The 24,881-nt window shown below is 42.9% G+C and overlaps 1 protein-coding gene across 1 annotated transcript in view; it reads left to right on the top strand.

The window, feature by feature from the left end:
* Nucleotides 1-24,881, top strand: part of GPC5 (glypican 5) — a 1,030,278-nt gene that overhangs the window by 215,209 nt on the left and 790,188 nt on the right. The window contains exons 4-5 of the mRNA XM_034758271.1: nt 12,676-12,806; nt 23,431-23,556. Coding sequence (XP_034614162.1) covers nt 12,676-12,806; nt 23,431-23,556 — 257 coding nt within the window. The remainder of the gene's footprint in view (nt 1-12,675; nt 12,807-23,430; nt 23,557-24,881) is intronic.

The raw sequence follows: 24,881 nt of genomic DNA, 5'->3' as shown, positions 1-24,881 counted from the left end.
CCTTCTGTTGGTGAGAGAGACAAGCTTTGTGCTACATCAGGGATTGGCAACCTTTGGCACACAGCCCATCAGGGAAATCCGCTGGCAGACCGAGATGGTTTGTTTACCTGCAGTGTGCACAGGTTCAGCCAATCGCAGCTCCCACTGGCCGCAGTTCGCTGTTGCAGGCTAATGGGGGCTGCGGGAAGCAGCGCGGGCTGAGGGATGTGCTGGCCGCTGCATCACGCAGCCCCCATTGGCCTGAAATGGCGAACTGTGGCCAGTGGGAGCCGCGATCGGCTGAACCTGTGGATGCTGCAGGTAAACAAACCGCCCCGGTCTGCCAGCGGATTTCCCTGATGGGCCGCGTGCCAAAGGTTGCCAATCACCGTTCTAAGGGACCCTTCAAGGTGAAGTGGGCCTATTACCACCCCTGTAGTCATAGGACAAAGAGGGGGGTTAGTGGGTTACAAATTGTTGTAATAAGCCATAAATTCAGTGTCTTTATTAAGACCATGATTTTTAATATCTACCAAAGTTGTGAATTTAAGCTCCCAGGCTGACAGGAAACATGCACAACACTTTCAAAAGACGAGCCCAGGAGTTAAAATTCATAACTGTTTTAGACACCAAAAATCATGGCCTTAATAAAGACACTGGATTTATGGCTTATTGCAGCAATCTGTAACACACCAACCCCCTTTTCGTCCTAGACTGTAGAGGTGTTAATGGGCCACTTCATTTTGAATGGTCCCATTAGAGGTCCAGCCGCTACAAGGGGAAGCTCTGATCCAATTGCTGATCATAAAGATGGGTGCCAGGTGACATGATGCAGAGTGAGACTCAACACTAGAAGCCATCAGGCAAAGAGTAGCTTGAAGATTCCAGCACCATTTACTTTATTTTGCCTTCCTCTCCTTTCAATTTATCTCTTACAAGGAAAATGTGAGAAAATACATTGTAAATAAACGTAATCAAACAAAATTATCTAAAATTAAATTGTCTGTGTTCTTGTTTTTCTTTCCTTCCTTTCTCTTTTTATTAACATTTTCTGTTTCTTTGGTTCTTCTTTCACTCATTCTGTCTTCCAATGTATTCTCTTATTCTTTTTTTCTTTCTGCTTATATCGTTTCTGTTATGAGTATTCTTACACTTCTGTCATTTTTCCATTTCTATTTTCTTCCCCCTTTTCCTAGATCCTACACACATCTTTCTCTCTGCCCTTTCAAATATCTGTAGTTTGGAGGATTCACTCTGCTCCAAAGGTATTGCAACTCTGTTGCACTTGCTTTTTCAGTGTAGTCTTAGGTCTGGTCTATACTACCCGCCTGAATCGGCGGGTAGAAATCGACCTCTCGGGGATCGATTTATCGCGTCCCGTTGGGACGCGACAATCGATCCCCGAATCGGCGCTCTAACTCCACCAGCGGAGGTGGTAGTAAGCGCCGCCGACAAAAAGCGGCAGAAGTCGATTTTGCCGCCGTCTTCACAACGGGGTAAGTCGGCTGCAATACGTCGAATTCAGCTACGCTATTCACGTAGCTGAATTTGCGTATCTTAAATCGACTCCCCGCTGTAGTGTAGATGTACCCTTAGTCTCTCTCTCCTTACTCCTTCTGAGAGAAAACCAGCACATTGCAATAAAATCTTGTTGCCCCAATATGCTAGAGCCTGAAGTTTGCCTCAAACCAGTTAGTCAGTCTGTCCATCTGTCTGTCTGTCTCTCAGAGGATTGTGGGAATATTTGGGGGTGAGACTGAAAGTGGGTGTGCTTTGCTGTTGAGGAAATGGATTGTGGCTTTTTTTGTGTTTGTTTAGTTTTGTGGTGGTTGTGGGTTTAATTTCAGGATTTCTTTTGTTTTAGCAGGCTTTTGTCTGCCCTTTGGGCTGGCATAGCCAGCCCTGGGTGGGACGGAGACCTCAGTTTGTTGTGGATTCTGAGGGTTTAACCCATCACCATGAGTTGCGGATTTTGTCTCCAGACTCTGGTTCTGTGGAGAAGTGTGTTCTAGTTGTGAGGAAAGTGACACGGTTTAAAAATGTGAGCTATCCCTCCTGCATGAGAAAAGCTGTTGTGTTTGTTGCCATGCTTCGCCTTGTTAAGCAGATGGTTGTGGCGGGCACTGTTGTGTGGGGTGTTTTTGTCATTATAGTGCCACTCTGAATACCTGCTGTTAAAGTCACTATCTCTAATATTCCTCCTTTGTAAGGAAATGAGCAGCTGGCTAGAGACCTGGGAAGTTATGGTACAATCATTAGACCTATTAGGAGGATCCTTTGGGCTGCAAATCCCCAGAAGTTTGGCATATCTTGTCCTTTCATAGGCAGGTTTATGTGATATTAAACAATGCTTCTGAATTTAAGTTTCCCTGAAGTGTAGGATTGAAGAGTCTGACTGCATTGTGTTTCTTGCCACTGAGGACATGGTCTGTTTTCATTGTGGGTGTCTGACACATTTGGTTAATCAGTGCCCTAAGAAGAGGCAGGCTCCCCAGGGGAATGGTGACCTCTTGCCTGGGAATATGGGGGTTTCTGAGAGTAAAACATAGGATGGGTGGCTGTTGCAGAGGCTGGGTCCCAACAAGCTCCAGATGTCGATTCCTGGGAGTTGTGCCCCCTTTATAACACAGGGGAGATAGCATTACTGGTTGTGGCTATTGAGCCTGACTGCAAAATGGAGGCTGAGCCTGTTGCTGTGGAATCTGTGGCCTTGGCAGAGGATCCTGGCTTGCTGAGAAGGCCTGAAAGCAAAAAAAGGCTCCAGTTTCTGAGGGTGCTGCAAAGCAGGCTAATTTGGTCAGTGCAGTTGGAAGCACAATTTTGAGGGTGGTTCTTTGGTTGGGGATGTGGAGAATTTCAGGTATTGCCCCCTCACTTCCAGAAGCCCCCCCAGCCTCTCTGAGGATCCCATCTCGAAGTTGATGTGAGGGATGATGAACTCACAGATTCTTTGGGACCTGTACTCCCTGAGCGGGGATACACTCTGGATGCTATTGGTAGGTTTCTGGATGTGACTAGGGAGAAACATGGAGTCAAGATGGCAGATTGGTTTCCAGACCTTAACCTGTTTTTGTTGTCTGCTCAGTACTAAGAGATGTGTCTCCGTGTTTGAAGTTGTGTTTTTGTTTTTATAGATTTTTTCTTTGTCTTTTTCTTACTTTTTTTCTGATGTGTATTGGTCTGATGGACAATTTTGTGGATCTCTGAATGTAAATGGGTGCAGGAACATTAAAAAATGTATGGCTCTTCTTGAGTACCTGTCACAGAAAAAGGTAGAGGTTTCATTTTTGCAAGAGACTCACCCCACAGATGCAGGCAACCAAACTGATTGGCTTGCTGATTGGACAGGGGTATGCATTGGGGTACCCGCCCCACATGAGGTCTGAAGGGGTTAAGGTAGCTAGCTGGGCCAGGTAACTCCCTAGGCTGCACCTGGAGGAGGAACCAAGGAGCAGCGATTAATTAGATGAGGTTCAACTGGATGGGAACAGAGGGGCCTGTATGAAACTCAGTAGCTGAGAGCACAAGTGGCTTCCGGGAGGGAGTCTGCAGTCACTCCCTGGGAGAAGGAAGGTGTGTTGGGGGCTATAGAAGCAATTACCCTACAGTCATTCCCTGGGAGGAGGGAGTTTAGCTTAGCAAACCTAGAAAGGGGGAGAGCCAGAAAGGTAGGAAGGGCTCAGGAAAAAGCAGAAAGGCATGGGATAGTGTGGATTGTGGGTGCTGAAGTGAGGACCCCTGAGCTGGAACCTGGAATAAAGGGCAGGTCAGGGTTCCCCTACCAGCCACTAAGGAAGTGGCACAGACCATGCAGTGGAGCATGGATGCCTGGGACAGTTTACCCTGAAATACTTTGATGGCCTGGAAGGGGCACCTGGAGTTGCAGAGATGAGTGGAGAAACCATCAGAGGAGGGTGCAACACCTAGAAGGAGCCAATCCCTAGCGGGTAGCAAGAGGTGCCCCTGGTGGTGAGTGAATCCCGTGATAGTGAGGTTTTTTCAGAGCCATGGGTCCACTGGAGGTGCAGTGTTCGCCTTTTTTTTTTTTTATGGACAAGGTGAACTCTGATTTGGTGGTTTGTGCAGGATGTTATTCCAGGCCATTTATTGACAGTTTGAGCTACTTCTGAGCAATATCATCTTTTTAAAAAATTAATTTCTATTCTCCTACTGGCAGGGAAGATGGTGGTTTTTATTTTTTTAAGTTTGGATTCTCTTTGAACAGATTGTTTGACTAGTGTTGTTTTAATTTTGGAGGGTGATGTTAATTGTACTCTTAATGAGAGATTGGATAGGAATCATTTGGAACTACAGCTACTGTCTGCTCAGCAATGTACAACTCTTACAGACATCTGACCTGACTGATATGTAGTGATATTTTCACCTTTATGCACAGCAGTACACCTGGTTGAGTGTTAGCTCTTTCTCTACCATCTGCTTGGACCATTTTTATGATTTTACCCATCATTTGTCTCTTTTGTTTTCTAGTTGTATAGACCCTACTGGGATTTCAGATCAAGGTTCAGTCTTATTTCTGTTGTTTCTTCCTTCTGTGCAAGACTGTCTCCCATACTGGCATTTTAACACTCGTCTTCTGCAAGATGTTCACTTTTGGGACTTCTTCAATTATTTTTGGGGAGCCTTAGTTGCCTCAAAGGATGTTTCCCCTCTTTGAGGCAATGGTGGTTGGTAGGTAAAGTTAATATTAAATGTTTTTGTCACCAATACATGCAGCAGACAACCCTGGGTCTTCACCAGAGCATGGAGGAGTTAGAGTTGGAGATTATAGAACTTGCAAAAGCCTTTCAGGGAAGCCATGATGCTGGGTTGTGTATGAGTGCATGAAATATAAAAAACAGCTCCCATGGGACTTGTTGGGTAGCAAAGTTCGGGGTGCAGTGGTTAAAGCCCAATTTCAGGGCCTTTCTCAAATGGATGTGCCTAATCAGTTTTTCTTTGGCCTGGCAAAGAAACATGAAGAGTGGAAGAGCCAAGTGCTTTCAGATCTTGTGGAGATTAGGAATTCTGCTGTGATTTTCTTTTTCCCCCTCAGACCTGTATGTATCAGAGCCTGTGTGTCCATTTCAGACTTGGCAGCTCCTTGTGGATCTTCCTAGGATCTCAATGTTGGATGTGGACAGACTTGAACGGGACCTGACAGTCAGAATTGACTTCTGCTCTAAATGGCTTTGCTCAAGGAAAAGCACTTGGTATTGATTGTTTTCCTATTGAGTTTTATCAGGCCTTTTGGACCCTTGCTACAGGTTTTTCAGGAAAGCATCAGAGAGAAGATATTGCCATTCAGTTGTTGTTGAGCAGTTCTTACCCTGTCACCTAAGAGGGCAGACCCTGGGGAGGTGACGAATTGGAGACCTGTGTCCCTGCTTTGCTCCAACTATAAACTTTTTTCTAAGGTTGGCAAACAGACTGGAAACTGTGATTGATTTACTCATGCACCCTGATAAAACCATAGTGTCCCCAAATTTTCAATCATCTTTTCCTATTGCAGGATGTAATTTTGCCTCAAAAATGTTTAGTTTGCACATTGGATTGATTTCCCTTCTTCAAAAGAAGGCTTTTGATTGTGTAGATCATGGATTTGTTTTGCATCCTTTGTGCTTTTGGTTTTGGACTTATGTTTGTCTCCTACATTCAGTTACTGTATTGTGGAATCTATAGTCTACTTAAGGTGAATGCTGTTTTGAGCACCCCCTTTCCAATCTGTAGGGGAATCAGACGGCATTGTTCCCTGTCTGGTTTATTGTATGTTCTTTCTATTGAGCCTCTGTTATGCATGTTGTGAACGTGTCTTTCTGGCCTTTCTCTCCCTGTTCCAGCTTCTACTCTGGTGAAAGTCTCCACATATGCTAACCGTGTGATTGTATTTATTACTCATGATTGTGTTGCCCAGGTTTTGACTGAATGTCAGCACTTTTTTGAGCAGACTTCTCAGCTTGCATAAATTGTGGGATGAGCAACACACTTCTGCTGGGTTCTTGGGTGATCTGCCCATTGTGGAAGGAGGTTAAGATCTCATTGATTTTTTTTCTGAGCAGAATCGCTACTTTTCGGTTACAATCTCTGCAGCAGTTATTTGTGGATGAACCTGTTCCTTGGAAGCAACTAGCCTTTGATTTTCTTCAGTAGGTAGCAGGTTTGGGTTTTGATCAGGAACTTTATTTGTTTGACCCTGGGTGCCTCAATTTTGAAGTGTTATCCGGTTTTTATCAAAGACCTTTAATGGTTGGAGATTTTTTTTAAGCTGTGGCTACAGGATAAGTGGCTGGAGTTCTCAGGTCTGCTTACAGAACTTTTTGTTTATAACCTTGCTATGAGGATTCCTAGTCTTATTTCTAGGAGTCTTGTCTCTTTCTTTACTGCAACAGGTGTAGTGAAACTGATTCATTTAATTGATTTTACTAATTTTATATTGGCCTCAGCAAATGTCTTGGCTTGGTTTTCATTCTGTTCACTGGGTTTCTCAGTTTTTATCAAAGGTTAAATCAGCCCTTCCTGGGGGCAGGATTGTCAGGCTAGACAGTTGCCTCCTTCAGCGAGCCGTTCTTGATTATACTCACATTTCTGTTTTCTTGCCTGTTGCTCCTGCTGTGGTTTGGGATGTTGACAAGCCTGGCAGCTTGCTTGCCTTCAGTGGGTCTTCTTTACTTTTACTAGCTCAGGCCATAAGTCATTGTATATGCTTGTGGTAAAGATTTGTCATTTTCAAATACTGGTTGATTATCCTGATATGGTTTGGAAGCCAGCTTCTGATGATGGATGCCAGCCAGCCTCGTAAACTGTATACAAGCCTTGGATTGCGAAGAGGATGAGTGATCTCCAGTAGAGAATTCTTCATTGGGCTATCTCTACAAATGTGTTTGTGCATCATTTGATTCTGGAGGTTTCCGTGTTGTGTCCTTTTTGTGATACAAAGGACACTGTTTTTCATCCATTTCTTGTTTCAGGTTACAGCTATTATTTGTCTTACGTCAGGGTATTTTTTGGTTATTGTCCTTTGATTTTTCTCCTACTGTATTTATTGTTACTGTGAAGTATAGAGTCATAAACAGATCTGTGTTATGCCTTGCAAATTTTATTTTGGGTCATGCAAAGATGGCTATTTTTAAAAAATAGACAATGTAAATTATTAGATACTGGGGTTTCCAGTACCTAATAATTTTTTTTTAGATTTTATAGTGGTTTCATTTGAGGTTTAGATATTCTACTATTATAAGCAATTTGGATCAATTTTTTCATCAGTTGCCTATGTGAAATGCATTTTGTACTATTTAGGGTGGGTAATTATTTTTGAATTTATAATTTGTTTTCTTCTTTTTCACTGTTTCTGTACTGATTTTTAGTAAAAATGTTTTAAAAGTTAAAAAGTCTCTCATTCACACACCCATGCACCTACATAGTCTCTCTTTCTTCTTTACACTGTTTCTCTCCCTCACCTTCCTCATCTTCCCCTTCCCCCCCTGAGTTGGGCTTGTAAACAGAAGTTTAATGTCAAATACTTTATTGTAAACCCACAAATTGTAAAAGCATGGTCAGTGGTTGCAAGCATTATTTAAATGATGGTGCTCCCTCTTGTGGCTTAAGTAAGAAGAGAAAAGTTAGTTAACTAGAGTCAAACACTGTGAAGTATTGCACTCCCCAGTATTAGCTCAGTTGGAGATTATTGCAAGTGTAAAAGAGCAGTAAATCTTGATATCAGAAATCTTTGTTTTCAACAGTTAGGTGATCAAAAATGGCCAAAAACTTATACTGGTTAGCAATGGAGGAAAGATGCTATACAGTACTACCTCTACTCTCTAAAACTGATTGCACTATTGATGTTATAGAAGGAATGTGTACATTGGTTATCCTTCTCTCTCTCTTTTACCCATACATACCTGAAAATATTACATATATATCTTGGCAACTCCATGAAGAATAAAGTTCATTGTGCCCTGGAAATAATTGTTGGGATTTTTTTGGTTGTATTTTTACAGGGAAGAATTGTGAATACTGAAAGGAAATATAGTTTGTGTGCAATGCTAGAAAGCAAATTAAAACTCAGTTCACCACAAACTTTTAAAAAAATAAACACATTTCATCCAGCCCTTCCCTTTCTTGCTTTGTTTTTAGACAGTAGCGACCTCAAGAGTCAAATCATTCATGAGTTTTGGGTTTTTTTTATTTTATTTACTGCAAAGCACAGTGAGTTTGTAATGTGGGAGATGGACCTGAGACCAACCAAACTTATCTCATCTAAAGGCTACCAAACATCCATTAAATGGGAACAACTTTTAATCCCTATATGTAGCTGGACTCTCTTCAAGCTAGTGGCCTACCGCTGAAAGGCTCTGTAGGCTACTGGCAATGTTCTAAGGTAGCCAGTCACCCAATTAGCACCAATTTAAAATAAGATAACATAAATATAGTCCATATCAAAACACTATGTTAAAAAGAACAAAAAGCTTGCAAAGTCAAGCCAATACACTTGCAAAGCAAAAGTTAGGAAATGCCAGAAGAAAGGTTGCCTATAGAATCTCAATATTGTTCCCCTGCTGAAGCAGGGTTTGAACCCAACAGCTACACATCCACAGCCCTTCTTCTCCTGGAACTAGAGGAGTAATTACTAGTAGAAGTAGGCTGTTATCCTCTGTAGAGAAGCTCCAAGAGGAAGACCATTCTTAGCGGGTTACACAACTATTTGTTATCCATAAGTGGAATATTGAGTATCAGGATTCTTGGGTTCTATTTCTGGCAAAGTGGTATAGTCTAGGGGCTAGAGAAGTGGTTATAGACAATATAACCAAGCACATAGATTAGACACTTTTATTCTGAAATGCACTATGACAAAGTGCATGCAGTTTGGTTCAGCCATATTATTTGCCTGGGTTCTTTTCCCAGCTTTGCCTGAAATGACCTTGTACTGTCACTTATCATTCCTCCAATTTACATATAACTTCTTGCGGCCTAGAGTAAGGATGATGGGCCTTGGTAAATATCAAGGGTTGTAAAATACTCACATATTAACACAAATCAGTAGAAATGAAATTTAGGAATTGCCTGCCATAGTGGATCAGACCTATGGTTCATCTAGCCAGGTATCCCATCTCTGAGAGCAGCCAGTACCAGATGGTTCACAGTATGGTGTAAGAAACCCCACATTAGGCAGGTGAAACCAGATCTGGTTTCATCTGCTGGCTTCCATCCCAGGGAATCTTTCCCTAGGCTTCAATGGCACTCATCCGCCCCTAATCCTATATACAAGCAGATAGAGCTGCCATATACATAGATTCATGTCCTATCTTCAACAAGACATCCTCCAATTTTGTTTATTTACTTAGCTACTATATTTGCTTACCAAGTAGTTCCATCAGTCAATGAAATTCCTTTTGCCATTTGATTAGCTCTCATCAGAAAGGTCTTGCTTGTTCATTTTATTCCATTCCATTTTACCCCATCCCCTATTTTTAAGGGACAATGGTAGTTTTGATCTCATCTTTTAAAATAGGCAATCCCACTTCTTTTTTTTTCTTGATTCTTTAAATTAAATCCAAACTAGTTCAGACTTGGACAAAGTTTAAGTTTAAGAATTTTAATGCTAATCCTAAAGTCTGATAATCCTAATGTTATAGCATGAGAAAATTAAACAATGGGATACATTCCATAATAGGACAGGTTAAATTAGAGACTAATTTCTAATATTGTTGATGGATAATTGCATTCCTAATTATTCCTTCCCACAGCACTATAAATGTGAAGAAGATTTGATATGCTTCTGTTTTTTAATCAATTGTAAATAACTGTAGATGTTTTATGGTATTATATGAAGCAGAATTAAAGTACCATAAAGTTTGTGTGTGGTGATGATTGCAATTTAACTGCATGGTCATTACAAGATATTTTAATTAACGCAATCATCATACTGTGGCATACAAACTGTGCATAATATCATACTGACTATATGACAATAGGGTTGACTGAACTGTGAGAATTGGAATTCTACCAGTTTTTGAGACCCCCCCCACCCTAAATATTCTGCAGTATTTGTTTAAGCAAATTCAGTCCAAACACATGAAAACACTTTTTAATCTTGTTTAATTTAATTTCTGTAGAAGATTTTAGCCCTCCTTCTTCCACATACCTGAGCTATTTCATTCCCTCTTTGAGATCTTCCCCCACAGATTTGTAAATCCCCAACTCATCAGAGATCTTTCCGAGATCTAAATTCTGACTTTCCCCTCTCTATCAGAGTACAGGGTTGGTTCTAGAGTCCTATTACTGGGGTGGGGCGCAAGTGGCTGTTTTGCAGCTTTTGGATGTTGCTATTTAAAAAAAACAAACAAGATTCCAGGGGCTAGTTATAGTCCTGGAAAATACTGGATTATAAGATTTAAAAAAATTTAAATGTAACTACCGTGTCAGTAGTTTGCTATGTTGTATAACTTTACATAGAGGATGAAGACTCTCCAGTCTCCTGCTGTTCCACTGCTTAAAACGGCATAACTTTATACATATTTTGGACTTTTTGATAATAATTTGGGGCCCCTTGAAGATTGTTTTGGAAGAGGGAAAATATCCCCCCACCCCAACCCTCCTCCCCATGGTACCTAGCGTGCCAGGATATATTTAAGGAAAATGGAATGCAGGCCTTTTGGTCTTAAAATCATATTACTTATATGCAGAATAGGCCACTGGAGACAAGATAATGTAGAATAGGCCGCTGGAGACATGAATTTTTCATGTGCACAACAGTTTAATGAAGCAACAGAGTGACAACAAGGAATGAGCTAGTGAGGAAAGGCAATAGTAGATTCAGCACACATGTAAAATTAATGGTTCAAAAATGACAGCCACCAGTGAACATTTAGAAAAGACAGATTGGATGCAGTGAACTGCATGATATTAGTATGCAAGTCTGAGTTGCTCAGATAACAAGCAAATAAGAAGAGTTAACGTTATAGACAGACTCTGGTAGCAAGACTAGGCTTGTCAGACATCCAGTTTTGGACAGGAACGCCCGGTCAAAAAGGGATCCTGGCAGCTCCGGTCAACACTGCTGATCAGGTCGTTAAAAGTCTGGTTGGTGACACAGCAGGTCTAAGGCAGAATTGCCCTGCTTGCCCTGGCTCTGCACAGCTCCTGGAAGCGGCTGGCATGTCCCTGTGGCCCCTAGGTGGCGGGGCAATCAGGGAAGCTCCGTGTGCTGCCCAGGGCCGGCTCCAGGCACCAGCTTGTCAAGCAGGTGCTTGGGGCGGCCACTTTGGAGAGGGGCGGCACGTCCACCTATATGGCGGCAATTCCGCGGATGGTCCTTTACTCCTGCTCTGAGCGAAGGACCTTCCACCAAATTGCCGCCTCAGATCGTGATCGCGGCTTTTTGTTTGTTTGTTTGTTTTTTGTTTTTTGTTCGGTTGCTTAGGGCGGCCAAAACCCTGGAGCCGGCCCTAGTGCTGCCCCTGCTCCCAGCACCTGCTCTGCAGCTCCCATTGGCTGGTGTCCCAGCTTTGGAGGTTGGATCCTGAGAAGTGGGGCTTCCTGTCTCCTTCCTTTCCTTCCCTCTTTTTTATGAAATTGAGTGTTTATAGGAAATATATTTCTAATATAATTCACATATGATATTAGTCTTTCAGTAATACATTGGTGCACACAAGGTACAGAACCATGATCCAATTAATATCTTGTCTAGGGTATGGAGCATCTCCTATTTAATAATATATATTACCATGATTTGTACCTCAGTGACTAATAGGAATAATGAGATATAATGGTGAACTGATAGCCTCTTTCATACAAAAGTTACAACATAGTGCCAAATATTACTAAATGAGCTCTAGTCAAGGACCCCATTGTGCCAGGCACTGTACAAACACAGAACAAGCAAACCAAAAAAAGATGGTCTTTACCCCAAGAAGTTTACAATCTAGCTGTAAGACAAGAGACAACAGGTGGATAAAGATAGATGGTCGAGGACAATGAGACAATATTGGCCAGCATGATAGGCAGTTATCACAACATATGTATTTATATCTGCTTATTTCAGAGTGACAGATGTATAATTTTCTTGGTGTTAATAGAATTTATTATTTGAAATAGATGTAATTAAGCTTACATTTTGCATGACAGCAATGCAAGTCTCCATTATGGTAACTGTTCAGAATGTGATATAGTAGCTGCACTGAACATGCTACATTGATCCAATCATAAAGGAATCACAAAGTTTTTACACATTCAAAAATTTTACTTGATGTACATAATGGAAAAATAAAATTAAGTTGCTGTCTCCAGCATTCAGCAGGTTCCTTAATTACTTTAACTATCTGTATAACACTGAAACTCCCAGATATGAAGGTCTCTCTGGAAAACTGCAGTTAATTAAATACATATTGGTGAGTCTTGCCTTCCTGAGGACACTCTGGTATCTCATTCCTTCTTTGTGTCTCACCATTTGTATTTATAGTGGAAGCAGCTAACAACCTTGTTTGCTGAATTGGGTACATGAAATACGGATAGTAGATTTGACCAGTCCCATACTCATCGCAACTCTGGCCAACCTTCCTAATATGGCCATGGGTTCTGTCCTTCATTCTTAATAAAATCAGAGTTAAAATCAAAGTTAAACTAAGAGGTAGGATATTGTACCATTCTAAACTGGTGGCATTATTTATTTATTTCCCCCCATATGCCTTTCTTTATCTTTAGGTAAACAAGATATGTGGTCATCCTGTGAGAAAGACGACATTGTCCCCAGGTTATTCTGATCAGAACAAAGATAATCAAGGGATGAAGATGCCTGCAAGAGACAATGAAGAAACACTGGCCAACAGAAGAAAGTAAGACATTAGTTTTACAGCCAGAAAGAAAGAAGAAAGTAAGCCATTAATTTTACAACAGAATAGATTGTATTCAATACAATGAAATGCATTAGTAGAGAATAAGAGATTGAAAAGAATGCAACTTTACATTTCAATGGTACTACATGTTCTACTACATTTTAAAAATATAGTCATTTTAGAAGACCTAGATTTTTATTTACTGAAATAATGGATGAATGAGAAGGGACATTTACTGTTGTTTAAAGCATTTAGAAGAATTGACAGTGCTGCTAAAACATCAGCGGTGTGTGCGTATGTGTGTGTGAGAGAGAGAGAGAGAGAGAGAGCCTGCATAATGTAGTTAATTGGCATAGCAATGTGGATTATCAAATGTGTCAAAAAAGTGATTGTCCCTTTTATCAGTAGCCTATTTGTATGATGAGGCTAGTGCTGAATTGATCAGAAATAGGAGAGTGAATGGGTTTGTTCTCATATACTCTCCTTTCTACCGCACTAAATGCAATTACTGAGCATCTAAGGCTAAATCCGGAAGTCCTTACTCAGGCTAAAGTCCTATTTATGAGTATGTGGCTTATGCCTATGTAACACTAAGGGTATGTCTACACTACGGAATTAGGTCGAATTTATAGAAGCCGGTTTTATAGAAATCGGTTGTATACAGCCGATTGTGTGTGTCCCCACATAAAATGCTCTAGGTGCATTAAGTCGGCGGACTGCGTCCACAGTACCGAGGCTAGCGTCAACTTCCGGAGCATTGCACTATGGGTAGCTATCCCACAGTTCCCGCAGTCTCCGCCGCCCATTGGAATTCTGGGTTGAGATCCCAATGCCTGAATGATGCAAAACAGTGTCGCGGGGGGTTCTGAGTACATGTCGTCAGGCCCCTCCCCCTCTGTCAGAGCAACGGCAGACAATCGATTCGCGCCTTTTTACCTGGGTTACCTGTGCAGACAACATACCATGCCAAGCATGGAGCCCGCTCAGCTCAGCTCAGCTCACCATCACCATATGTCATCTGGGTGCCGGCAGACGTGGTACTGCATTGCTACACAGCAGCAGCCCCTTGCCTTTTGGTAGAAGATGGTATATTACGACTGGTATCCGTCATCGTCGTACTGCCTTTCCAATGACGATGATGGCTAACAGTCGTAGTATGCTATTTTCTGCCAAGCGCCCAGTATTTTCTGCAAAGCACCCAGAAGATGTCAAGGGCTATCAGTCATGCTGCACAGTCATCTGCCAGCTTAAGATGTAAAAAATAGATTTGTTCTGTATTCATTTGCTTCCCCCCCCACTCGTGAAATCAACGGCCTGCTAAACCCAGGGTTTTGAGTTCAATCTTTGGGGGGGCCATTCTGTGTAACAGTTGTTTGTGTTTCTCCCTGATGCACAGCCACCTTTGTTGATTTTAATTCCCTGTACCTGTACGCCATGTCGTCACTCGCCCCTCCCTCCCTCCCTCTGTCCGTCAGATACTAGTTTCGCGCCTTTTTTCAGACCAGACGCCATAGCACTGGGATCATGGAACCCGCTCAGATCACCGCGGCAATTATGAGCACTATGAACACCACACGGATTGTCCTGGAGTATATGCAGAGCCAGGACATGCCAAAGCAAAACCAGGACCAGCTGAGGAGGCGATTGCAGCGCGGCGACGAGAGTGATGAGGAAATTGACATAGACATAGACCTCTCACAAGGCACAGGCCCCAGCAATGTGCAAATCATGGTGTTACTGGGGCAGGTTCATGCCATGGAACGCCAATTCTGGGCCCGGGAAACAAGCACAGACTGGTGGGACCGCATCGTGTTGCAGGTGTGGGACAATTCCCAGTGGCTGTGAAACTTTCGCATGCGTAAGGGCACTTTCATGGAACTTTGTGACTTGCTTTCCCCTGCCCTGAAGCGCTAGAATACCACAATGAGAGCAGCCCTCACAGTTGAGAAGCGAGTGGCGATAGCCCTGTGGAAGCTTGCAACGCCAGACAGCTACCAGTCAGTCGGGAACCAATTTGGAGTGGGCAAATCTACTGTGGGGGCTGCTGTGATCCAAGTTGCCAGGGCAACCAAAGACCTGGTGATATCAAGGGTAGTGACTCTGGGAAACGTGCAGGCAATAGTGGATGGCTTTGCTGCAATGGGATTCCCAAACTATGGTGGGGCGATAGACTGAACCCATATCCCTATCTTGTCACCGGAGCACCAAGCCACTGAGTACATAAACCTCAAGGGGTACTTTTCAATGTTGCTGCAAGCCCTGGTGGATCACAAGGGACGTTTCACCAACATCAATGTGGGATGGCCAGGAAAGGTACATGATGCTCGCGTATTCAGGCACTCTGGTCTGTTTCGAAAGCTGGAGGAAGGGACTTTCTTCCCGGACCAGAAAGTAACCGTTGGGGATGTTGAAATGCCTATCGTTATCCTTGGGGACCCAGCCTACCCCTTAATGCCATGGCTCATGAAGCCGTACACAGGCAGCCTGGACAGTAGTCAGGACCTGTTCAACTACAGGCTGAGCAGGTGCCGAATGGTGGTGGAATGTGCATTTGGACGTTTAAAAGAGCGCTGGCACAGCTTGCTGACTTGCTCAGACCTCAGCAAAAAGAATATCCCCATTGTTATTGCTGCTTGCTGTGCGCTCCACAATATCTGTGAGAGTAAGGGGGAGACATTTACGGCGGGGTGGGAGGTTGAGGCAAATTGCCTGGCCGCTGATTACGTGCAGCAGACACCAGGGCGGTTAGAAGAGCACTGCAGGGTGCAGTGCGCATCAGAGAAGCTTTGAAAACGAGTTTTGTGACTGGCCAGGCTATGGTGTGAAACTTCTGTTTGTTTCTCCTTGATGAACCTTCCCCCCCCGCCCACCGGGTTCACTCTACTTCCCCGTAAACCAACCACCCCACCCTCCCTTCCCCATCTCAAGCACCGCTTGCAGAGGCAATAAAGTCATTGTTACTTCACATTCATGCATTCTTTATTAATTCATCACACAACTAGGGGGATAATTGCCAAGGTAGCCCGGGATTGGTGGGGGAGGAGGGAAGGAAAAGGATACAATGCAGTTTAAAACTTTAACTCTTATTGAAGGCGAGCCTTCTGATGCTCGGGCAATCATCTGGGGTGGAGTGACTGGGTGGCCGGAGGCCCCTCCACCGTGTTCTTGGACGTCTGGGTGAGGAGGCTGTGGAACTTGGGGAGGAGGGCTGTTGGTTACACAGGGGCTGTAGCGGCGGTCTCTGCTCCTGATGCCTTTCCTGCAACTCAACCATATGCTGGAGCATATCATTTTGATGCTCCAGCAGCTGGAGCATTGACTCTTGCCTTCTGTCTGCAAGCTGACGCCACCTATCATCTTCAGCCTGCCACTTGCTCTGTTCATCCTGCATTCAGCCTGCCACCTCTCCTCTCATTCATATTGTGCTTTTCTGTAGTCTGACATTGACTGCTTCCACACATTCTGCTGTGCTCTGTCAGCATGGGAGGACATCTAGAGCTCCGAGAACATATCATCCCAAGTCCGCCGTTTTCTCCTTCTAATCTTCACTAGCCTCTGTGAAGGAGAAAGATTTGCAGCTGGTGGAGGAGAAGGGAGAAGTGGTTAAAAAAGACACATTTTACAGAACAATGGTTACACTCTTTCACGTTAAATTTTGCTGTTCACATTACACAGCTCATGTGCTTTAGTTACAAGGTCGCATTTTTCCTCTTATATTGAGGGCCTGCCGGTTTGGTGTGAGAGATCACTCACGCAGTGCCAGGCAACAGATTTCGGCTTGCAGGCAGCCATGGTAAGCCACAGTCTTTTGGCTTTTTTAACCTTCTTAACATGTGGGAATGGTTTCAAACAGCAGTGCCCTCATTTCCTATACCAAGCACCCATTGGTTTGGCCATTTAAAAGGGTTTGCAATGTAAAAGGAGGGGCTTGGGTTTCCGTGTTAACATTCAGCACAAACCCAACTAACCCCCCTCCCCCCACAACCAATTCTCGGGGTGATCACTTCACCCCGCCCCCCACCGCGTGGCTAACAGCGGGGAACATTTCTGTTCAGGAGAGCGGGAATGGGCACCTCTGAATGTCCCCTTAATAAAATCACCCCATTTCAACCAGGTGACCGTGAATGATATCACTCTCCTGAGGATAACAAAGAGCGATAAGGAATGGATGTTGTCTGCATGCCAGCAAACACCGGGACCATACGCTGTCATGCTTTGTTATGCAATGATTCCATACTACTTTCTACTGGCCTGGCGTGGTAAAGTGTCCTACCATGGCGGACGGGATAAGGCAGCCCTTCCCAGAAACCTTTTGCACAGGCTTTGGGAGTACATGAAGAAGAGCTTTCTGGAGATGTCCCTGGAGGATTTCCGCTCCATCCCCATACACGTTAACAGTAGCTGTACTGGCCGCGATTGCCAGGGCAAATTAATCATTAATCATTAAACACGCTTGCTTTTAAACCATGTGTAATATTTACAAAGGTACACTCACCAGAGGTCCCCTGTGTGCCCTCAGGGTCTGGGAGCACACCTTGGGTGAGTTCGGGGTTACTGGTTCCAGGTCCAAGGTGATAAACATATCCTGGCTGTTGGGGAAACCGGTTTCTCCGCTTCCTTGCTGCTGTGAGCTATCTACATTATCTTCATCCTCATCTTCCTCGTACCCTGAACCTCTTCCCTGTGTGTTTCTCCATTGAAGGAGTCAAAGCACAAGGTTGGGGTAGTGGTGGCTGCACCCCCTAGCATGGCATGCAGCTCCACGTAGAAGTGGCATGTTTGCGGCTCTGCCCCGGACCCTCCGTTTGCCTCTCTGGCTTTGTGGTAGGCTTGCCTTAGCTCCTTAATTTTCATGCGGCACTGCTGTGCGTCCCTGTTATAGCCTCTGTCCTTCATGGCCTTTGAGACCTTTTCTATATTTTGCCATTTCGTTTACTGCTACGGATTTCAGCTAGCAGTGATTCATCTCCCTATATGGCGAGCAGATCCCATACCTCCCATTCTGTCCGTGCTGGAGCTCTTTTGCGATCCTGGGACTCCATCATGGTTACCTGTGCTGCTGAGCTCTGCGTGGTCAGCTGTGCTCTCCACGTTGGGCAAACAGGAAATTAAATTCAAACGTTCGCGGGGCTTTTCCTGTCTACCTGGTCCGTGCATCTGAGTTGAGAGTGCTGTCCAGAGCGGTCACAATGAAGCACTGTGGGATAGCTCCCAGAGGCCAATAACGTCCAATTCCGTCCACACTACCCCAATTCCGACCCGCTAAGGCTGATTTTATCGCTAATCCCCTCGTCGGAGATGGAGTAAAGAAACCAGTGTAAAGGGCCCTTTAAGTCAGAAAAAGGGACTTAGCCGTGTGAACATGTCCAGGCTTAATTCGATTTAACGCTGCTAAATTCGACCTAAACTCGTAGTGTAGACCAGGCCTAAGTTACAATAAAGTAGAGACTTCAGGATTTGACCCTTAATTATGACTGCTGCAGAATTATTACTCCTCTTCATCCTGCAAAGAGTAGCAGTAGTATTGCAGTAGCACCTAAAGGCCACAGTCAGGATATCAGAGTATCATAGGAGGAGCCCCATTGTGCGTGGTTTTACACAAACACACACAAAACCCCACAGCTCCTGCTCTAAAGAGCTTACAGTCTGTAAAAGTAGCAGTAAGTAGATAGAGAACCCCTACTACTGGCTGTGTTGTCTTGTGGGTTGATAAGAAGGAGATAGTGTCTGGAGTCTAAGGAGTAAGGTTTTATTAGAACTAAACAGTTACATAAGACAAAGAAGAGCCATATAGTCCTAACTGCTTCCAATCAGTTCTCACAAGCATGTGCTCTGTTCTTAAATATTCTCAACACTGGCATGCATACAGTGATGTTCCCCTCTGGTGTTATCTGGACCAATGATATGCTAGGTCATCCCAATCCTAGACTCTGGGAGCTAGCCTTACCCTGCTTTGCTGTGAGAACCCCCACTCCTGGGCTGTTTACGCACAGCCTCTGGCACGTAAACTGGTCCCAGCTACTTGCAACCAAATGACAGTAGCCAATATCTCCAGTTCCAGACACAACCCTAGGAACCTCCGTCTTGCAGTGTCCAGTAATGCCCACTGGATGCTGCAAGCTTATATGAGTTTGTCAATTTAACAAAGAAATTGATATGTATCAGGCTTGTTATCCCAAGGAGAGCCTCTGACATGCTTCAAACCAAACACACTGCTTCAGGTAGAATAAACAAACAGATTTATTAACTACAAAGTTAGATTTTAAGTGATTATAAGTCAAAGCATAACAAGTCAGATTTGGTCAAATGAAATAAAAGCAAAACACATTCTAAGCTGATCTTAACACTTTCAATGCCCTTACAAATGTAGGTGCTTCTCACAACAGGCTGACTGGGTGCTCTTCAGCTAGGCTCTCCCCTTTGATCAGTGCTTTGGTCGCTTTGAAGATGTAGGTGGAAGACAGAGAGAGAGCATGGCAAATGTCTCTCCCTTTTATCATGTCCTTTCTTCCCTCTTGGCTTTGCCACCCCACCTGCAGAATCAGGTAAGCATTAACTCATTGCAGTTCCAAACTGACCAAAGGAAAGGCAGGGTGACTCCCTCGAGAGTCTAAGGGTATGTCTACACTTTTCTGCACACAAGTTTCTGCACACAAGTTATACCACTTTTATTAAAGCAATGGAATTAAACTGCTGTTGCGTGTCCACACTGTGCTCCTTGTGACTGTGGAGCGCATCTACATTAGCAGCTCTTGCAACGGCAAAGAGAGCAGCGCATTGTTGTAGCTATCCCACTGTGCAACTGGCCGCAGGGTGCTTTGGGAAGGGTTTGCAATGCCTCATGAGGAAGGCACAGCGTCACATGATACAGGTTTCTCAATCCCATTGTTCCATTGCCAGCTGCTTTTCAACTGAAGTGTGGGAGGTGGGGTGGGGCAGAGTGTATGACAGGGAGTGTGTCTGTGTATGGGGAGAGATGGTGTGTTTTGGGGGACAGAGAATGTGTCAGCATGCTGTCTTGTAAGTTCAGGCAGTGGCAGGAAGCAACCAGTCCTGAGGTAGGCTGAGGGGGAAACCCTGACATCAGTCTGTCTCCCTCCCCAGCTCTCTGCACAGCAATCTGTCTGTCTCTTTCCACACAAACACACACACACCTTCCTCTGTCTTCAACAGCACGAGCATTCCACATTAATGGTTTGCTTTGTGTCCCGGAGCAGAACAGCACAGCATACAAGGACTGTCAGAAATGGAGCTTTGAAAGGGGAGGGGCGCCTATCTCCAGGGCAGCCGAGTTCAAAACAACGAGTGTAGCTACCAGCGGTGATGCACTGTCTACATTGGCACTTTACAGCGCTGAAACTTCCTGTGCTCAGGGGGGATATTTTTCTGTTTATTGAGTTTCCAGAGAGATTTAAGTGTTCTCCGACTGGTTTTTGAAAGTTACAATTCTTGATGTCTGATTTGTGTCCATTTATTCTTTTGTGTAGAGACTGTCTGGTTTGGCCAATGTACATGGCAGAGGGGCATTGCTGGCTGGTGTGATTAGGTCCTATGATGGTGTCACTTGGATAGATATGTGGACAGAGTTGGCAACGGGGTTTGTTGCAGAGATTGGTTCCTGGGTAAGCGTTTTTGTTGTGTGCTATGTAGTTGCTGGTGAGTATTTGCTTCAGGTTGGGGGGCCCTGGACACTCAATAGCAGACTTAAAAGTGGCAATTCTTCAACAAAAAACTTCAAAAACAGACTCCATAGAGAAACTGCAGAACTGGAATCAATTTGCAAAAGGGACACCATCAAATTAGGCTTGAATAAAGACTGGGAGTGGATGGGTCACTACAAAAAAGTAATTTTCCCTCTGCTGATACTTACACCTTCTTGTCAACTTTGGAAATAGGCCACCTTGACTCCATTGGCCTCATCAGCACTACAAAAGTAATTTTCCCTCACTTGGTATTCACCCCTTCTTGTCAAATGTTGATAATAGGCCACTTCCACCTTAATTGAATTGGCTCGTTAGCACTGACACCCCTCCCCTTGGTAAGGCAACTCCCATCTTTTCATGTGCTATAATATATATTCTGCTCATTGTATTTTTCACTTCATGCATCTGATGAAGTGGGTTTTAGCCCACAAAAGCTTATGCCCAAATAAATTGTTAGTGTCTAAGGTGCCACAAGGGCTCTTTGTTGTTTTTACTATTGGGCTTGTTACCCCAAGAACAGACCCGGGGTCCCAGAGTAGCCCTTCTGTTGCTTACTTCTGGATTCCCCAAATGTTAACCTATATTGTCTCTTTCTGCAAGGTGAAAGAAGGGGGCCCACCCTCGTGAAATTGCCAAGGTTTACCAGAGACTTCTCTATGCCTTTCAGGAAATCCTTCAGAACAGACTAGATATGTTCTCCCTTGGGAGAAAATGGATACAGCCCTCCACTCAAAAGATTGACACCCAGGCAGTTATTTTCCAAAATGAAATGTTTTCTTTATTTAGTGTAACTAATCTTCCCTAGTACAGTTAATCTAAACATGAATTAAAACATAATCATAAATCCCTTAGCTCAGGTGTACAAGTTATGTACCCAAGACTGTAATGTCATACAGTTGGAAAGGCTCAAGTGATTATGTTCTGCACATGTTGATCAGTCATATGTAGGACACAGACAGCAATCTTAATAAACTCTAAGCTTTATACATAGTAAGTAACATGAACATACCCACCACTGACACTCATCTTTATTATCCGAAGCATACACATTCGTTAACCATGTTTCTGTTCTATATACTATACTATGACAGGCATGCTTACTATCCAAAGTCGTCTTCCATCTGCTATGTCTTAAGGATCTTTTTCTGTTCTGCCCCAGCATCCCATGGCTATTGCTGTCACTCTGTGGTTGCCTCTGCTGCTGCTTCTGATTTCTTTGCTCGTTTAGGTTTTTTCTGATCTCTTCTGTGTCGTCTTTTCCTGTTCCTATCTTGGCTAACTTTTGCCTGCCTGCTCTCTGCCTTATATACAGTTTTTGGCCAGTTCTGATTGGCTTATTTTTCAATCCGATCATTAGCATATCCATCCTCCAATCACCTTCAGACCACCTCTGATTGGTCCATACTTACAGACCAATCATATCTGCTAAATCTATGGTGACCCTCAGATGTTTTTGGACTGAGTATGCCTGACTGACCCTTCCCTACAGTTTTCCCTACCTTTACCTAACCTCAGCGCATATTTGCCCAGCAACACACCAGTCATAAGCTGAACTGCTTGGCGTACTGACTGTCCTTGGCTGTGCCCCAACATTGATCGCACACTTAAAATTACCAGACTTTTAATAATGATACTGGATTTATGGCTTACTACAACCAATCTGAACCCACTAACCCCCTTTTTTGTCCTATGACTGCAGAGGTGTTAGCAGGCCACTTCACCTTGAATGGTCTCTTAGAATATGTGTTAACTACTTATGCTAAACAATCTGTTCCACTTTGTGACACTCTGAGTAGCTTTCCCAGACCTGAAGAAGAGCTCTGTGTAGCTTGAAAGTTTGTCTCTTTCACCAGCAGAACTTGGTTCAATAAAAGATATTACCTCATCCACCTTGTGTCTCTAGATAAAAATATTGATTTTTTTAAATGACTGATTATATATAAACTTTCATTTGTTTTAATTTCAAATGGATAGCATTTAATAGAACTTATTCTTCATACTCTTTTTAAGCATCATCTTGTTCAAACATACATTTGTAGCATAATTTTGTCTGTCTCCAACCACTGTGTAGAAGTTAACAGAGTGATGCTTGTTGGTTTGCAGGGCAGTGAGTATTGCATTGATGACTTTCTACATATCTGTAGGTCATAGATAATCCTACATATTGTGAAATGTTGAATCATAATAAATACATATTTATATTTTCACAGCAGGTATGGGTCTTCCATTGAGAGATTTTCATTACACTAGCAAATAGTTTATAAAAATGAATATCATAGTCCAGTACGTCCAGTAACTTAATAGATATTTATTTATTTTTTTATTTCAGTGTCCCCAGTTTTAGGCATCTTGACAATTATTTAAAATAAATACATAAAATAATACTCCAACAGCAGAACATGCCACAAAAATTGAAATAAATTATCCAAACAGTAATTTAAACAGCCAAAAAAACTACCATCTCCACCCTAAACCTGTCTTTCCCAAAACTTCATCTGTCCCATAAACCATAATCAATAGATAGTCTTTGTATAATAGTTTAAAGTCAGTATAGAGCTACTGGATATTCAGCACTTCTGAAAATCGGGCCACTTGTGTAAGTGGTAAGTATTGGAGTTAGGAGCCTACCTTTAGACATCCATTTTTGGAAATATTAGCTTATTGCTACACATGTAGTGTTGCCTCCCAGAGCAGCAGTCTGTGATTTGGTTTGACTTTCACTGACTGAGTAATCTTTCTTTCAAGGCATCTAATAAATCTAGAAAGTATATTAACGAATAGATTAATAAATGAGAGCCAGTAGACGGGGTGACAAAAAGTGACACATTCTTTTATTTCTTGTTACAATGTGTAGCAGTTTGATTGCTCGTTATTATTAATTGATTGCTAATTATTTTACCTGTGTTTGTTTGTTTTGGTAGAGAATTTATGAAAAGTCTACGGCTGTACAAGACATTCTATGGAGGCCTGGCTGATCAGATGTGTATCAATGAGTTAGCAGCTGCTGATGGGCTAGCATGTTGGAATGGTGAAGATGTTGTAAAAAGGTACTTTTTCACTCTGTGATCTATAAGAACACTTTTTTATATTTTTCCATATTTATTTTTTCTCCAAAATTATTTCCTGATGGAGTAACATTAAATATTTGTATTTTGGTTAAGAACCATTGCTTTAGGAAAATCTTCCCCTCTATCAAGCTTAAAATACTAAAATCTGTCCACATCTTTGTTTTGAGAAAATATGACACTTAGTGGTCCTCCAACGTTTTGAGCTACCCATTTCTAAAGCTCACCTGGCTGGCATTTGTGTTGGCTATTGAGAAAAGGTAGGTTTAACATTTGCAAAATTAAGTCAGAAGCAGGGGAACAGGATTTTTGTTTGAGATTGTGAAAGTTCAAAGCTGGTATGTTTAAATGCTCCCTCTAGTATTTACAGCATGGCAACAAACTTCAACCATTCATTTAAAACTTTATCTGACTGTAAGGAATAAAATAATCCTTAATGAATGTGGTTTCTCATGAGAGTGCTAAAAGTTAAGATACTAAGATAAACTGTTTTAAAGGTGAAACAAATAAATTATTGAACAGTGATTTGGGAGCAATCATTCACTAGCAATGTTACAGAACTGATCTTAGCAAACTACCAAGCTCCTGGAAGTAAATGTTCGGAACCAATATATTTTACCGTTCACAAAACAAAAGCATTTTGGATGACAAGAAGGTTTTCAGGAAGCTGTAGTTAATTCCTTGTGCTCTATTCTTTCAGTTCCCAAAACAGGCATACTTTTGAAAAGGAATACTTGAGGGAGATTGGGACTGCAGCACTAGCTAATTCATTATAACTAATGTTTGTCAGTATCTTCTGTTTTTAATACCAAACTGAGCTAGTACAAAATAGAGTGACATTAGCTTTTTATCTATCTATCCAAAGTCCATATGTGATGTCTTGTTCAGGTCACCGAGAACAGTGTTACCGCTCTTCTTCAGCAAAAGTGAGCTTTGCTGCTGCTAAGATGTGTGTCAGCATCCTAACACATGAGCATGTCTGTCTTGCCAGCAAACTCCTCAGGCCTCTGCCATTCCCAACCTGGCCTTGCAGGTAACAGTCAGTGAGCCCCAATTCCCACGTTCCCCAGATATGTCTTTCTACAGTGCCCAGGCCTCTCACTGGATGCTCACAGACATTATGTTCTCTGTCTCCAAAGAGATGGAGCACTCATCAGCCTGTTAGCTCAGCTGCGGAATTCACCCTTCAGTTTAATACCAGAGCACTGAAAAGATTTTGTAATAAAATAAGCCTAAGTTTATTAACAAAGAACAAATATTTAAGTAATAATAAGTAAGAACGGAAGATACATATGTTTATCAGTAAA

This window comes from Trachemys scripta, chromosome 1 (assembly GCF_013100865.1).
Source record: "Trachemys scripta elegans isolate TJP31775 chromosome 1, CAS_Tse_1.0, whole genome shotgun sequence".
Taxonomy (NCBI): Eukaryota; Metazoa; Chordata; order Testudines; family Emydidae; genus Trachemys; species Trachemys scripta.
Note: the sequence above shows the minus strand (reverse complement) of the source record. Positions and strands in the feature narration are given on the sequence as shown.